Source organism: Tachysurus vachellii, chromosome 23, assembly GCF_030014155.1.
Source record: "Tachysurus vachellii isolate PV-2020 chromosome 23, HZAU_Pvac_v1, whole genome shotgun sequence".
NCBI lineage: Eukaryota > Metazoa > Chordata > Actinopteri > Siluriformes > Bagridae > Tachysurus > Tachysurus vachellii.
In genome coordinates this window covers 10,593,976-10,609,023 of record NC_083482.1, presented here as the reverse complement: position 1 = coordinate 10,609,023, position 15,048 = coordinate 10,593,976, and the positions used below count along the sequence as shown (strand labels likewise).

General features: G+C 38.0%; 1 protein-coding gene across 30 annotated transcripts in view; it reads right to left on the bottom strand.

Moving 5' to 3' along the window:
• Window positions 1-14,610, bottom strand: part of madd (MAP-kinase activating death domain) — a 47,331-nt gene extending 32,721 nt beyond the window's left edge. For all 30 annotated transcript variants that reach the window (XM_060859084.1, XM_060859097.1, XM_060859099.1 and 27 more), the window contains exons 1-4: window positions 14,359-14,610; window positions 1,747-1,960; window positions 950-1,227; window positions 380-677 (exon numbers count right to left, since the gene is read on the bottom strand). In XM_060859084.1, coding sequence (XP_060715067.1) covers window positions 380-677; window positions 950-1,227; window positions 1,747-1,805 — 635 coding nt within the window. In that variant the 5' untranslated portion in view covers window positions 1,806-1,960; window positions 14,359-14,610. The remainder of the gene's footprint in view (window positions 1-379; window positions 678-949; window positions 1,228-1,746; window positions 1,961-14,358) is intronic.
• Window positions 14,611-15,048: the final 438 nt, after the last annotated feature.

Below are 15,048 nucleotides of genomic sequence, written 5' to 3'. Positions count from 1 at the left end.
TGAAACATAACAGTAACAGCAGACCATTATTAAAGTTAATGAAAATGAGCAATTAAAAAAAAACACTGCTATTCCAATCATATTACACAAGAACTGAACACAGGAAGAAAATAAACCAAAATGTCTTAAGATATTAGCACTGCATATACTAAGATGCTTAAGACAATTCAATACACTTTTATTTTTCAGCACAGTTAAAACTAGACACTGTCATATGACAGCTTTACAGAAACAGAGAGTTAAGATCTAGAAGCAGGCACAGGGGAATGAAAAAACTCCTTGAGACAACATGAAAAAGAAAGCCTCGAACAGAAAAATATGGTCCAGGATCCAAAAAAAAAAAACTAGAATACTGATGTAGTCTGATGTGTGTACTCACCGCTGGTTACCCCTGGTAGGTCCTGCTCGCTGATTGAGTCTGTGGCTACAGCAATCCACCATGCGTTTAAGGATGTACAGACACTCCCTGAAGGTGGTGAAAAATGGGTAGTGGCTCAGGATGCACAGTGAAGTCAGCATGCTGTTGCGATTCCGTGCTGATACCCTGGTGCTGCGTTTTGGACGTGGTGACCTTCCAGTACCTGGCTCTGGCACTGTGTGGTCACCCGAGAGAGACAAGGTGGAGGGGTCACATTTCTCAGTGGCCTCGACTGCAGGGTCTGTCTGTGGAGGCTTGTCTGTACAAAGAGAAAACTTATGAGAAATAAAATCTCTCAAGAGCACAAGACAATTTGTCAAATTTGTACATAAAAGACATGATGCACACCATACTGAGCTTTTTCTGTTGAAGGAAGAACCACTATTATGCATTATTACATTACGAGCACTGCAGACAACTGCTCACTGTGTCTTAGGAGCACTGGAGCAGCCAAATCCTATAGCACCTGCATGCTTTAACTGATTACATTACTGAAATATTCATTTTAAAAGGTGCAGAGGGACCAATAACCTTTGCATTCTGAACGTGAGCGATGGTGGCCTCGTTGGAAGCAGCGGTAAAAGTTGAGGCAGATGCCATAGCGTGTGATGCCTGAGTCCTTGTCTGTGAGTGTAAAGACGAAGGAGGAGTCATCACGCAAGCTGACTCGCCGCTGCCGCACACTCAAGCAGCCTTCCGGTTGGCAGAAAAACACCACGTCTGGGGGCAGAGGGAAGTCAGAGTGGTCCTCTAGTGGATAGCGCCTCAGCAGCTGGGGAGTCTGGGCCACACTCTCGCTATTGGGCTGCCTGTGTGGAGGACAGAGAAAGAGAAGAGTGAAAGACAATGAAGTGTCTGGACAGGAAATTAATCTCAGATTTGGGTTAAATTTAGCTGTCATTAGGGACTGTCTGTTGAAAACCTTGATCAAAGCTATTCCTATTACAAAGCCCCCTTTTCAGCATGTTTCAATTAAGAGCTGCATGATTAAAGTTCCAACACGTCTGTCAATGCTTAACCTAGTGAACTTGCCCATGCATTATATGCAGAACATAACTTGGAACAAAACAGGATATAAATAGGTCAACTGTAACAATTCACAGCAGCAGAGTGCCAATGTTACTACAAGTACTAAGCATACCAAACTGGCACACACCTCAGGCAAACATCTTACATACACTCCACTAATGCATGCTTACTGACTAACACACCCAGTATACGCATCTCAGCCAAGAACCATTGCTCCATGCAAAACGCTACAAGGAACGTAGAACACACACAGGTTCATGCAGACAGACAGACACACACACACATTTTCTCTCTCTTACCTGGCTCCAACTACAACAAGGTAGTCCAGGAGGCGCTGACACACTTTCTTTTTCTCCATCTTTAAAAGTGCAGTATGTCTAAGTCATGGCACCCGTAGCTCTGATTAGCTCTCTACACAGAAGCTGTCCGATCAAGATGCAGTTAGAAGCAGGTAGTTCTAGAAAAGCAGGAGCCAATCATTTTGTTCAGAGCCTTGCAGGAAACAAAGTTTACCTGAAAGACAGAAATAAGAAGACATGCATGGTAAATCATTTCCAGAAAACTGAATATTGTAAATTAATACATATTTAAAGCGAAATCCAAATCGAAACCCATATTTTCATGTGTGCCTCATTGTAAATACATCAAACCATTAGGCATCACAGGTATGTGAGTGGTGTCAAGATGCTTAATAAAAATGATATGATTAGTTTTTTTTTAATAGAACTTTAATTTTTAATAGAATATATATCTTATCTAGGATAGGTGCTCAATCCCAGATGTATTCCCACCTTACGCTCAGGGTCCAGATCCAATGTGAATCATAACCAAACACTAAGAATCAGATCAAAGTGACTATGAATTAGAGCTGTGCGATTAATCGTTATTATCGATTAATTCGAATTTGTGGTTCATGTCGATGTTGAAAAACAAAAATCGTTTCCCCCCAAGACACCGGCTAAAATGCAGGTAAACATAGGACACATTTTCCCACTGTATCCCATATAATAAGCAGGGGCCTCGATGGAAAGATATTACTGATGCTGTGGCGCGTTCCATCGCTTAAGACATTCTGCCCATATAAACAGCTGAAGCCTGGATTTATTCATATGCTCAAAATAATCGACCCCTGATATGAGCTTCCAAGCTGAAAGTATTTTTCAGAATTTGCTTTAAAAAAAGAAAGTCTATTCTAGTCACTGGTGTTTTATTAGTTTTTTTTTTTTTTTTAAATAATTGTTTTAAAATCGAAAATCAAATTTTGTCTCAAAAAATCAGGGATTCAAATTAAAGGACATATCACCCAGCTCTACTATGAATCAATAATAATCATTTTATTTTCTACAATATCACAATCTCTAAAATTGTGTCATCCTGATAAAGACTAGTCTGAACAGTCAAGCTGAACATATACAATGAACACCTCTAGTTCTCCCTAATGCATTTTTATTTTGACAGGAACTGCAGCAGCCAATGTAAACACATACATACAGGCAGCTGAAAAGCAATTTCATCCTATTCACCAGAGGCTCCAGCAGCATGTGTGTGCATACAATCCAATCCAAATAAGCTCACACTAACAAACAATACATGCTTTTCAGTTAGAGATGAAAGAAACCATTAAAATGCAATCTACCTGTATAGCCTCAGCATTTCATCGTGTCTGCTTTAAAGTGAGGTTTGTTTACTTTCCGACTACCTATTCTGACCCACGGCTTTTTACCAGGGGCAAAGATAATCGGAATGACAAAAGAACCTGAGATCTTGATGCACACGGTACACCTAGCTGTGGCCTGTGGTAAAATGGAGCACTTATTCAAAAGACGAGTCAGAACTGTAAGTGGCCACCTGTACACACCGAAGTTTTGTTTTTTTATTCATATTGATGGATCGTACGTTGATGATATATGGCTAATATTGCTGTGGCATCACTATCCAATCAAGATACATAGAACCTTCATATAGAATATATGAATGTAAGCAGGTGACTAATTGCTTTGGTCACCTGCTTTGAGGCCTACTTGCATGATTTAGGAAGATGAAAAGGAACCAATAAAGAGAATAAGAAAGCCCACATTTCCCTGCTTATCCCACACTAATCTGGGTCAGTGTTTATCAGACTGCTGAACAGTGTTTATCAGGGTCTGAACAATCCATTTGGCATGCTTATGACACAGCCCTTGTGTTTCATGGCTTCAATTCTTTCCTCATTTCTATGGTTCACTGCAAGACTCGGCATAATGCAATCTTATATTGAGTTAAGAAGGCTCTGTGCCTGAGGAAACACATGACTGTCTGCTGTAAGAAAGCAGCAGGGCCAATGCACTGAAACTCTCACTCTCGGCTACAAAATCCATCCACTTTATGTAATACATGAGAAAAACATTGCTCTGAATTTAGAGCTTGTGCCAGACTGCCCAAGCTATGGAGTTAGGCAGTTTAACGTAATTTAATGACTGACTAGATACTTAATAAATACAAGCTAAATACTTGGTCAAACTTGAAATTGGTCTTTAAGTAGCATGATTTTCCAAGTGAAACCCTGCTTAATTTACTTAAATTAGTCATTCAATATAAACCCTTCAATTCTGGCCTTCAAAAATGCTCGGTGAAACTCTGTGATGTCTTCGGATGTCTTCAAATGTCAGAACGCTGACTGAATTTCAAGTACACTCAGGCGGTTCTTAGCATATTGGACATATATTTTTCCTAAGATTTAAGAGCCTTGATTGGAGATATTAAGCTCTTACAGCATGTGTGTTTCAACATCTGGCACATGCAACATTACAGATTGTGAAAGACTTGAGTAACCCAAGAGATTTGGTCATGTTGACTCAAAAGCAATGAAAATTCAGCAACACACAAACAAAAGTGCTATTCATTTCCACAAAGCAGCTTGCTTTTGAGACAGGATATAATTGAGTAGCTTGAGGTTAAGGACCTTGATCAGTGCAAACAACCAACAGTGGCAGTTTGGCAGTACCAGGGTTCAAATAAATAAGCTTATGATCGGTAGCCCAATGTATTAACCACTGAGCATCCAATGTAATTTTCCAATCAATTTCACCCTCTTTCATCTATTTCATTACAATTGGTGTTCATTTGTGTTGGAATATTGGGTGTGGACCACACCATGTGCGAAAGTAATTGCGTCCAGCTTTTCAAGTTGGTTGAACTTGTTAATCCTCCTATTGTGAGCAGCCACATACATGTCTAGGTATGCAGAACCCTAATAACCTCTCAATATATTCAATGCAACAACAACAACAACAAAAACAAATCTACTCATGGTTATGGACCTGAGTATTCTGGTTTTGCAACACATTCTGGTGCACCATATTTAACTGAATGCAAATTCTGTTTAAAGTATCTACTACTCTGGTAGGACAACGCTGATACCCAAAACATTTATAGGTCAACAAATACTCTGAATCATCCTAGAATATCCAAATCCAACAACCACTGGACATCACGCATATTCAGCATACAGTGAAGTCAGCGAGTCTTTCTCAGGCCTGTCCAGCAAAACACATTAATTCTGCTCTCTGAATGTCACACCCTGCTGCAGGCCTTTACTTTGTGATTATTAGGCAAACTAATCTGCTGTGAAGGCGAATCCCAGCGTCCCATTCCACCAACCACACCAAAAATATAACATTAGATTTGGAGAAGGAAAAGAAACAGATGTATATGAAGCTCTCCGGCCTCAGGAAGTTTTGTAATAGATCAATAAAACCAATCCAATGTCTAGTTTTTTAAATGATCTAACATCACGGCCTCCACATTAATTTTAATAGTGACAGTGTCTTAATGAACCTTCAATCAATCTTCAGAAAGGTGCTGCAATTATCGTAAACGCCTAAACATCAGGATGTCTTGAAAACAAACAAACAAATCAATATGGATGCCTTACAGGAAAGAAAAAAAAAAACCACACAATATATTTTCCAGTACTTCAAGGCTCACATGCCACTTTACGTATTTATTTAGGTCATGCAAACAACTTTTTTTAAGTACTGAAGCAAACAAAGTGTTACAAACTGGTTGTGAAACTTGTCACTCAAGTTGGTTCTCACCTTTAATCTTCTCACAATGCTGAAATTATTATATTATACCTAATATAAATTCTAGGTATAATAATAATTGCAAATAATAATTGGAATAATACAAAAGAGAGTAGAAGATTCTCACACAATGTACTAAATTTGTAAATACATTTGTTGGCCCCAACATCCAGGTGAATGGCCTCAGAATTAACCCTGAGAATGCATGCATGTGTGTGTGTGTGTGTGTGTCATGTTTGATTCAACAGCTTGCTCAATTGTGTACTGTGGAACAAGTACAGAGACTCCAGAGACCCGGTGCGAATCCATGACTTCATGTGATTTTGATACCATGTGCATCCTTGTGTGCCCGTATCTAACCCAGTGCAATCAACTCCAAGGTAATGAGTTTCAATTCTGGCCTGTTTTTTTCCCCCCCCATCGGTGCAGCTGTGAATGTTTTTGTGAGCAGACAATTCATTTGGCGAAATGTTGCATAGTGGAATATATAAAGAAAAACAAACAAACTTGGGAGCCGCAAGAGAAAAATTAATAATTTTTCTGGACTATGGATATCAAATAATTTATCATCAGTGTATAAAACATATAAGGAGTTCCAATAATAGTCATATGACATAAGGTTTATTTTGGATTAATTACAGCATCTAATGCAGTGTTTGTTTTTATGATGTTACAACTGAGCAATTAAACGGCCCTGCTTAAAGAAGCCACAGTGGCAGTCTGGTGTGGCAAGGATTTGTACTCACAGACTCAGTCAGTAGGTTTTTCACCCCGAGGGGGTTTATTTGCAGCCAGTAGGCTTGTCCTTTTGAAAGCCTTATAATTGAGACGTGAGGATTAAATGAGCTAATCTATAATCAGATAACACAATCCTATTCTTCACACGGGTTACTTGTGCATTATATGTAAATCAGGCAATGAAGAAAGAAAGACAGAGAGACAGACAGAAAGAGATTTATGTTTAATTCATCCTCACACATTCGCTTACACCTGCTGCTGACTGCAGACCTTTTCAAAAAATATAAATGTAAATAATCCTTATTTTAAAAATCCATTTTTTGGTACTATTTGCTGTAGATAGTGCTGTTCATATTTTTTACACATCTCCATTCTAATAAATATAAAACATCATAAATAAATTGTTTCATTTGTATATTTTTAATTGCACTGTGTTGACAGTGTACCAAGGACAATTGAAATTGTAATTATATTTAGAAAAGACACAACATTTTTTCCTGCACATAAATGTCTATTTCAAGCAGTGGTCCTGACTTCGAATCTGAGCTTTTTCAGGTTTAATAGAGTATGGGGGCAGTAATAACTAAATAAATGTGGCAATTTCAAAAGTATGGATTTTTAGGTGATTTCACAGTAATGTGCATTAAACATTCAAATAAAAATGTAATGCTGAAAGAAATCTAATGTCCATGGGGCATTATTATTATTATTATTATTATTATTATTATTATTATTATTATTTATTACCATCATTTCTGCATTAATGCTCTTTTTAGGCATCTGCAGTGATTAGTGCGAACAACAAAGAGCTCTGGTTCAAAACAAACACAAAAACCTTTCTGATGATCATCACCATATAATCACAATTATTTGTTGAATGTTAGATCTGCCACTTTGTTGTAGGCTTATAATCTTAATTCCTTTTGTCTCTTTTGTTGACCTCAGAATGAATATACAGGCCGTTAAAATAATGTTTAATTTTTTACTTGTCTGTTGTTAGCCAAGTAAAACACTTTGTAGAATTTCTTTATTTCAGAGAGAGAACGTGAGGACGCGTGCGTGTGAGCTGTGGGAAATTAATATTACAGCTCAAATCATTCCAGATTAATAAGCTCATTTTGCTGGGGAGTAAAATACTGTTCTTTTGCCATATGTTTGGGTGATATACAAGCATACTCTGATGTTTCATTGTGGCTCTCTAATGCAAAATTATGGCACACTAAGCCTAATTGGTATTGAGCAAATCTGTGCTGCCCTGCACTGCAAAAACAGACTGTGTCCGTAATGGACTGGAGATAACTATCTATTGTTCACAAAAGCACAGAGCTAACTATGCTGACTGGCATCTGCTCCTCCACCCAGAAAAACAAACAGCTTTTCTGCCTCACACAAACACAGCAGCGGAAATGTTTAACAACCAAATATTACAAGAAATTAATTGGAAAAGTGCAGTAAGAAAGATTACACCAACACTAAGGAACTAATATAACCAGTTTTATCCTGACTCATAGCTAATTCTTGGAGAATTTTATAAAATGTTATAATATGCTATGGTTAATCAGACATTTCATTAAGTGAACATTTGATTCAGCTGAGGTTATTATTCAGTAAGTATGAAAGCAACATACTTTAATTGGGTTATTAGTTCAAAAAACAAAAAATAGTTAAAATAGTGCCAAACCTCCCACTACATTATCTAATTCACTGCTGGGTCTGTGATCTCGAAGCTCTGTGACAGATGGTGTCAGGCTCCTGTGATTAGCCTCAGAACGATTCTCACGGGATCGAGGCCTCTGAAGCGGTTAAGACTAATGTACTCTGCTCAGTATCAGGAACACCTGCTGCATACACAGGGCTTACAAACTTACAAAATGTCAAGCACAAATAGCTCCACTAGGCTTTGGGTATAGAGTTGAACCTGGCTAATGCTTTCACACCCTCAGCCCTTCAGTCCTCTGCAGGCGTTCTAAGGTGTTGTGGAACTGGAGGCACTGGGCTCAAAGGTCAACTCGGCAGGTTTCCATCTTAATGCTAAGGGAGTGGCATAAAGCTGTAGGGAGTGAAAATGTTCTTAAATGCCTACAGGGCCACCAATAATTGCCACTTAGACAAGATAGCTGCTGACAGAGCGGTGACTTCTAGATCTCTGAAACATGGCCATCAGGGTAAGAAAGGCTGTACTTCTGAAAGCCTGTAGTTTTAAAAACATATACAATACATATTCTAAATTTTATTTATTCTTATACATTGATCGCCATTATCCAGAGCGACTTACATGTACTGATTAGTCAGATTCATTTGTGAATTTTCTGAGACTATAGTTAATGAACTAAATGTGAAGTTAAAAAAAAAAAAAAGAAAGATAAAAATGCCCTTTTTCTGATATTTCATAATTTCTATAGTGCCACCCTACACAGGCTTCACAACAGCAGATTAAATAATGCGTGCAATTGTTGATACGGTTACATTTTCTGTGATATATTTACTTGTCATTTTAGAAGGAGTCTCCAGTGCCAGTGTATTCTTTAATTAAAACATACAAATAAAACTGAATCGTGTTTGCAAATGCTGTTGTATAAAAGACATAAAACACTTCAGAATATGATGTTACTGTATATGAAGAAAACTCATAGAGGAAATCCTGCTATGCAATCAAACAAGTGACCAAAGATTACAGAAAGTGTGTCGTATTCAAGTAGAAAATAAAAACCGTTTGAAATTCCGTCAATATCTGACAGGCAATTATCTTTACATCCAGTGTAACGTGTACGCTTCGTCAAGTATTCGGCTGTTGCAGGTTCACAGATTCAATACAACATCCCCAGCCTTCTGCCATTAATTTACACCACAGTGGACATGTTTCCCTGAAGGACTTTAATGATTCATTGCAGAGGGTAATTCATGTGGCGAGTAAATGCATAGCTGACATCGACTGTCCCACCCGCCAGCAGCACATATGCTCAGTGAGATCCTCTGTGCACTGTTCTCTCTGACATGTATTCACAAAGCTGAAGAGTACCATCACGTAAACCTGAGTACAAACTGCCAGGTGCCTTAGCTGAGCTTTTCCATACAAACACTAAATGAAAGATGAATCGCAAACTATCCTGAGACTCTTTCTTTTCAAAGCTGAAAAGAAGAGCACTATTATTTTACTTTAATAATATCGGTACTATTTAATATTATTATTTCCCATTTTGGCTACTGATTCCATTTTCTTCTACAGCACACTGAAACACACCACTCATTAATTTAATATAAAGTGAAGTAACCTCTGATCAGATTATGTCTCTGAAGACACGGATCTAATAATGATGCAGAGCAAATGGATCGCGTGATGACGTGAAACTGGATAATTAAGAATGCAGATCGAGTGACTAACCTCTGGACAGGGGACTTCTGTGACTATTTATGATTCTTGTTTAAACCAAGTGTTATTTCCTGTGAGTATAAGGTGTCATCGCCCCAGTTTGTTACTGGGAAAGAGCTTTCAGAAAGTTACTACTCGTTTTCACATTCTGTTTGAGTCATTGCTGAATCACTCATTTGCAAAAAAAAAAAAAATGATTTGCAAAATGAATCATCACCGTAAATATGAATAAGGAAAACATTAAATATGATTTGCACTTTTCCCCCATATGTTGTATTTTTATTCCTCTAAAACAACATACAGTGAAAGTTCAGCCAGCAGTTTCACTCCTTTAATGGTCTGTTTGGATCTTTTCTCAGGAAATTTACCAACATCTCAGTGCTTAATGGATATATAGTTAAAAAGAACAGATTACAAATCAATATTATAGATTCCTGACTTAAATCCCAAAACTCTGAAGCACCACAACACAAGCACCAAATTAAAATCAATCAGCAATCAATAAGATATCTATAAAAGTAAAATTAAGTACTTACTAAATTGAATCTTTAATCTTCTTGCTTTTTACCAAACTCTAGACCATCTCCAATTGAAGGAGAAGAGGTCCTGAGTTTTTGGAGGTTAAGGAGGAAGATGAGAGCTGGGCGTTAATAATCAGAATTCATGCATTAAACATGAAAGCGTTTAAAATGACTCCTCTCTCTCTGTTTGTGCATTTCTTATAAAGATACACAGCAATAGAAAAGATCAAAGCCTGGATAGGAGAGTAATGAGAAGTGTGATTAAGCTGAGAGACAGCAGAAGAAAGGCAGATCTGCTCATATCCATTCAGCTTCGTGGACATGTTCACTGCAAAGGTTTTCCTATTACAGCAGTGTATGAAAGTGCAGTCTGCAGTGTCCACACTCTCCCTCACTTTTACACACTATTACTCAAACGTGAGAAGAGAAAGAAATATAGCACACGGTATGAAGATAGAAAATATAAAGTCACACTGCATGGAGCCGTCAATGTTCGGGAAGAGTAATAAATCCTAGACAGCATGTACATGCACGGAACAGTCGTATTAGAGCATGATGATCTGTAGTTTACTTCAACATACTGTGCAGACCTTTAAAAAACATCTTTGTATTAAATAGGTCCTCATGTCTCACTCCTGCTTTTGGTTCATAACATAGGTGCTTTTTGGGATTTGCTTTACTGATTCCTGTCAACCAAAATAATCTGCATCATGCAAACTGAATTAAGCAGCTAAATGTTCTAGTTAGCAAAACAGCCAGTGGATACTAGCCTTTTATTTTGAACTCGAGATCCTCTCTCACTGAACACTGCTCACTCTGATATCTAGCTGTGTGTGGAACCAATAGAAACAATAACGTACCAGACACTGAGCATTAGTTTGGGTGTATAATTTGAAAAACATGGCTGACATAAGCACTGGATAAAACTCTGGCTATGCCAGATTGCCTGATAAATGTCATTATACCACAGTATGTTTAAATGCTTAAATCTGAGAAAATAAAGAGTATGGAGATGTGCAGGACACCTTAACTTCACCCCTATTATTTATAATAGCTCTTACTGCTGCTGACGATGACCCTACATGGACCACTTTAAGATATATGCAATTTCTGTAGATGCTACTGCTTAGAATCCATGTGCCATGAACAGTTTTACACTCAAGTCTCCATCTGTGACAAGATGACACCTAAAAAAATACACTTCAAGTTCAAACTTCAAGTTTAAGGGAATAATTTGTAATTACACTATCTGGTGTCACCCAGATGAGGACGGGTTCTCTTTAGAGTCTGGTTCCACTCAAGACTCTTTTTATTGAGAATATTCCTCATGCCGTCTCGGGGAGTTTTTGCCTCACCACTGTCACCTCTGACTCACTCATTAGGAATAAAATGCTACAATTCTTTGTCTAAAATGAATATCCAGAATTTATATATTTCTGTAAAACTGCTCTAAGACTATGTCCATGATTAAAAGCGGTATGCTAATAAAATAGAATTGAATAGCGGCACCACTGAATAAATATAATGCATTCAGGTTACCGTCTCATGAATCGTTAATGGTGTAGGAGTCATGCTTCGATTGTAAAAAGCGCTATACAAATAAACTTGAATTGAAACTTGAATTGAATGCTTTCAGATAAAACAAACAGCTGGTAACAAATCGATCAAACATTACAGTGGAGTCACTTAGCATCTCTCTCTTTTTTAATAAAAAAAGGAAAGAGAGAGAGAGAAGGCGAGCGAGAGAGAGATAATCATTACAAGCACACAGACAAACACACACACGCATCCCTTTACTTATCTTCTGAGCTTGAAATAGCGTCTTCGCGCTGCATATAATAACTTAAATCATAAAAGGATGGAAGCTACTGTTTGCTTCAGCTAAAGAAAATGATCCCATGCAGTGTTCCAAACAATGGCACTCGGATGGCCACAATTACTGCTCTCAAAGCAGATTCAAGCCCTAATTTCCCCGCTTGCTCCATCTAATGGCCTCCCTGAAGACCCCTGAAATAAAGAAAGCCAACAAAACTACTGGCTGAACTAATGGTGAAGCTTTCTCACCAGCTTTCCCATTGCTGCATTAAACGTAGTGCTACGCAAATCTCGGCAGGACTGTTCAAAGAACACACACATCTATAATACCAAAATAAAAAAATAATCAAATCACAGTTTAATAACAACGCACTTGGTCTAAAATGTTATCAATTCTATATTAACAGAATTGTTCACGCACAAATGTTGCACAATCAAAACTTAGCAATAAGCTGATTTTTTTGTGTTTTTTTTTTTAAACAAACTAAATGTTGACTATTTGTATTTGTTATACCAGAAGTGACAAAAACAAGCCTGTCTTTTAAATATGCCACAAAGTTATTTACATTTGTTACTATAAATGCTAAACTATACACTTATTACAATTGTAAATTTGGCACAGAAATAAGGTATTAAAATAAACATTGAAACAATATAAGCGTTACCGTAAGCTGTACCCCACCAGAGCGCACCAGCCACCTTGTGACACGTTAATATTTCATGAGGATTTTACTCACTATAGACACAATCTTAGGGTCACAGTGCATGATGTCTGGACTGAATTTTATAGGATTATTTTATTGTGAGAGGTTTTACTGCAATCACAAGCACAATCCTAAATCTCTTGTTTTTCCTCAGAGAGATCAGCAAAAGGGTTGGTTATTCTGCATGTGATCTGATTATGTGACATAGAAACCTTATCTCATCAAGTATCCTATTGCGGGAAAATGAAGAAGAGGCAGGAGAAGAAAAAAAAGCTGATAATCAGTCCATACCACATGAGGAGGTATAGCAGGACACACACATGACTTTGACACTCACCCGTCTCCCCCTACACCAATGCTCATTATCTTGCATCAATAAGGCCAGACTTCTTTTATAGAACACACACACACAAATTTTAGGCTGTGTATGTTTAGATTGCTTACTTTACTTTGTGCGAGGCATGGGATGGGGGATTCAGAGAGGACTCATAGTTAAACGAATGGAGTTGAATTTATTTACTTTTATTTCCACCATCTAGACAAAGCTCTAAACCCAAACCACGCTGCAGTTCAACTTCAACTAAAGTTAGCATTCTAACTATAGTTACAGATAACAAGAACTTTCATGACTGCAGTCCAATCGCACTAAGACATCTGATCGGAAGCTGAATTATAACGCTGTAAACATGCACCGTTATCGTATAATAATTAATGATGTTAATTGGAATTGGGGGCGTGTCTATAAAATGACTAACAAAGAGGACGATCCAAACACAAACATACAATCCGGACTGTATTTTTTTTTGTCAGCTACATTAAACACTTCCAAGCTCATGTCTTACACTAGTATCCCCCCCACCACACACACCCATTACACTCTCTCTCTCTCTCCTTCTCTCTCCCCCCCCCCCCATTTCTTTCTCTCTCTCTCTCCCATTTCTTACCTCCCCCCCACATTTCTATATATAGATTTTATATTTCGTATTAGAAAAGACAAACAAAGAAAAAGTATTGACTGTTAAACCTTTAACATGTTGGTTCAGTGTGTGTGCTTGCCTGTAGAAACACATTTGCCCTCCAGCAAGGAGAAGCTATTCTCAAACCTGCCGATGACATTCAGGCAGCATTTTTCATAAATTACAATGGTGTCATTGATGGAATAAAAAGTACGTCTACATTCAAGCCAAAACATTTTATACATGGAGTATAATTTCGAAACCATTCCATACACTTGACACAACGCGGTTTGTGATGTGACAGTTTATCAAGTGACGACGTGCTAATTGAGATGCTTCCAGCTAACGGCTAACCTTACATCTTTTCTCCATGACTGCATTCATTTATTCCTCTTCATATTTACTCCATATCGTGTATTCTTCCTTCGCGTTAGCTGCAACCCCACCGTGAGAAAACGTACGTGTTCGACAGCTAATAAACTCTTTCGAGTCCGTTCAATTGAACCTGCAACACCTAGCTACCTGCTAATTAGCGTTAGCTCGTATTAAATAGCAGCATCATTAGCATTAGCATCAGTCAACGTCCATCCATACGAGTAACGTCGGAGATTTGAGGTTATTTACAAAAGGACATCCATTCACATATGTTTCATTAACATATGTGACAGCTGTCATATTATCAGATGGAGAAATAATACAGAATATATGCATTAAATGTGAAGCACATAGTCACTACTACTGACCTCCAACAGTTAACGCACGAGCGCGCGTCGTTATTCGTTCTTTCACAAAATGTCCGTTTTCACCTCTGAATCATCGGCGTATATCATCCGTACATTATCATTTGGTGCTTGAAGAGTGTGCAGAAAATACATGCAATTAAACACGCGGTCTCTTTGTCACTGAATGATGCAGCGATTAAATGCCTGGCTACGTGAAACCCAAGTCCTCATCCTCATCATAACACTCATTTTCACTGTACTCCAGGTCCCGTTACAAATCGCTCACACTAGTGCACTATCCATGCTATTAAAAGTGCTTTATACGCCCTACGTAGTGTACCTATTTAGTGAACGAGGAGGCGTTTGAGATGCAGCCATAATGACTTGTTCCGCATTAGGCGCTAGCCGAGTGGACTGTACCATCCATCCAAAAGGGGTAAAAATACGTACGATTTGACGTTCATCTCGCTAAACTTGGACCCGTGAAAAATATTACGCATCATATTAGTCAAGTTCAACTTACTTTGTCATCCTGGTTGACATAAATCGGCTTTGTAGAACGTACAATTGAAAAACAATAAAGGTATACGTTTTTAGTACCCCCACAGCTGTTCCAATGGTATGTTCAGTATTTGCATGAGGTTTATATAAGTGAGCTTTGTAATTCAGACAATGACAAGCAATAATTGATGTTAATACCTCTTTTTTTTT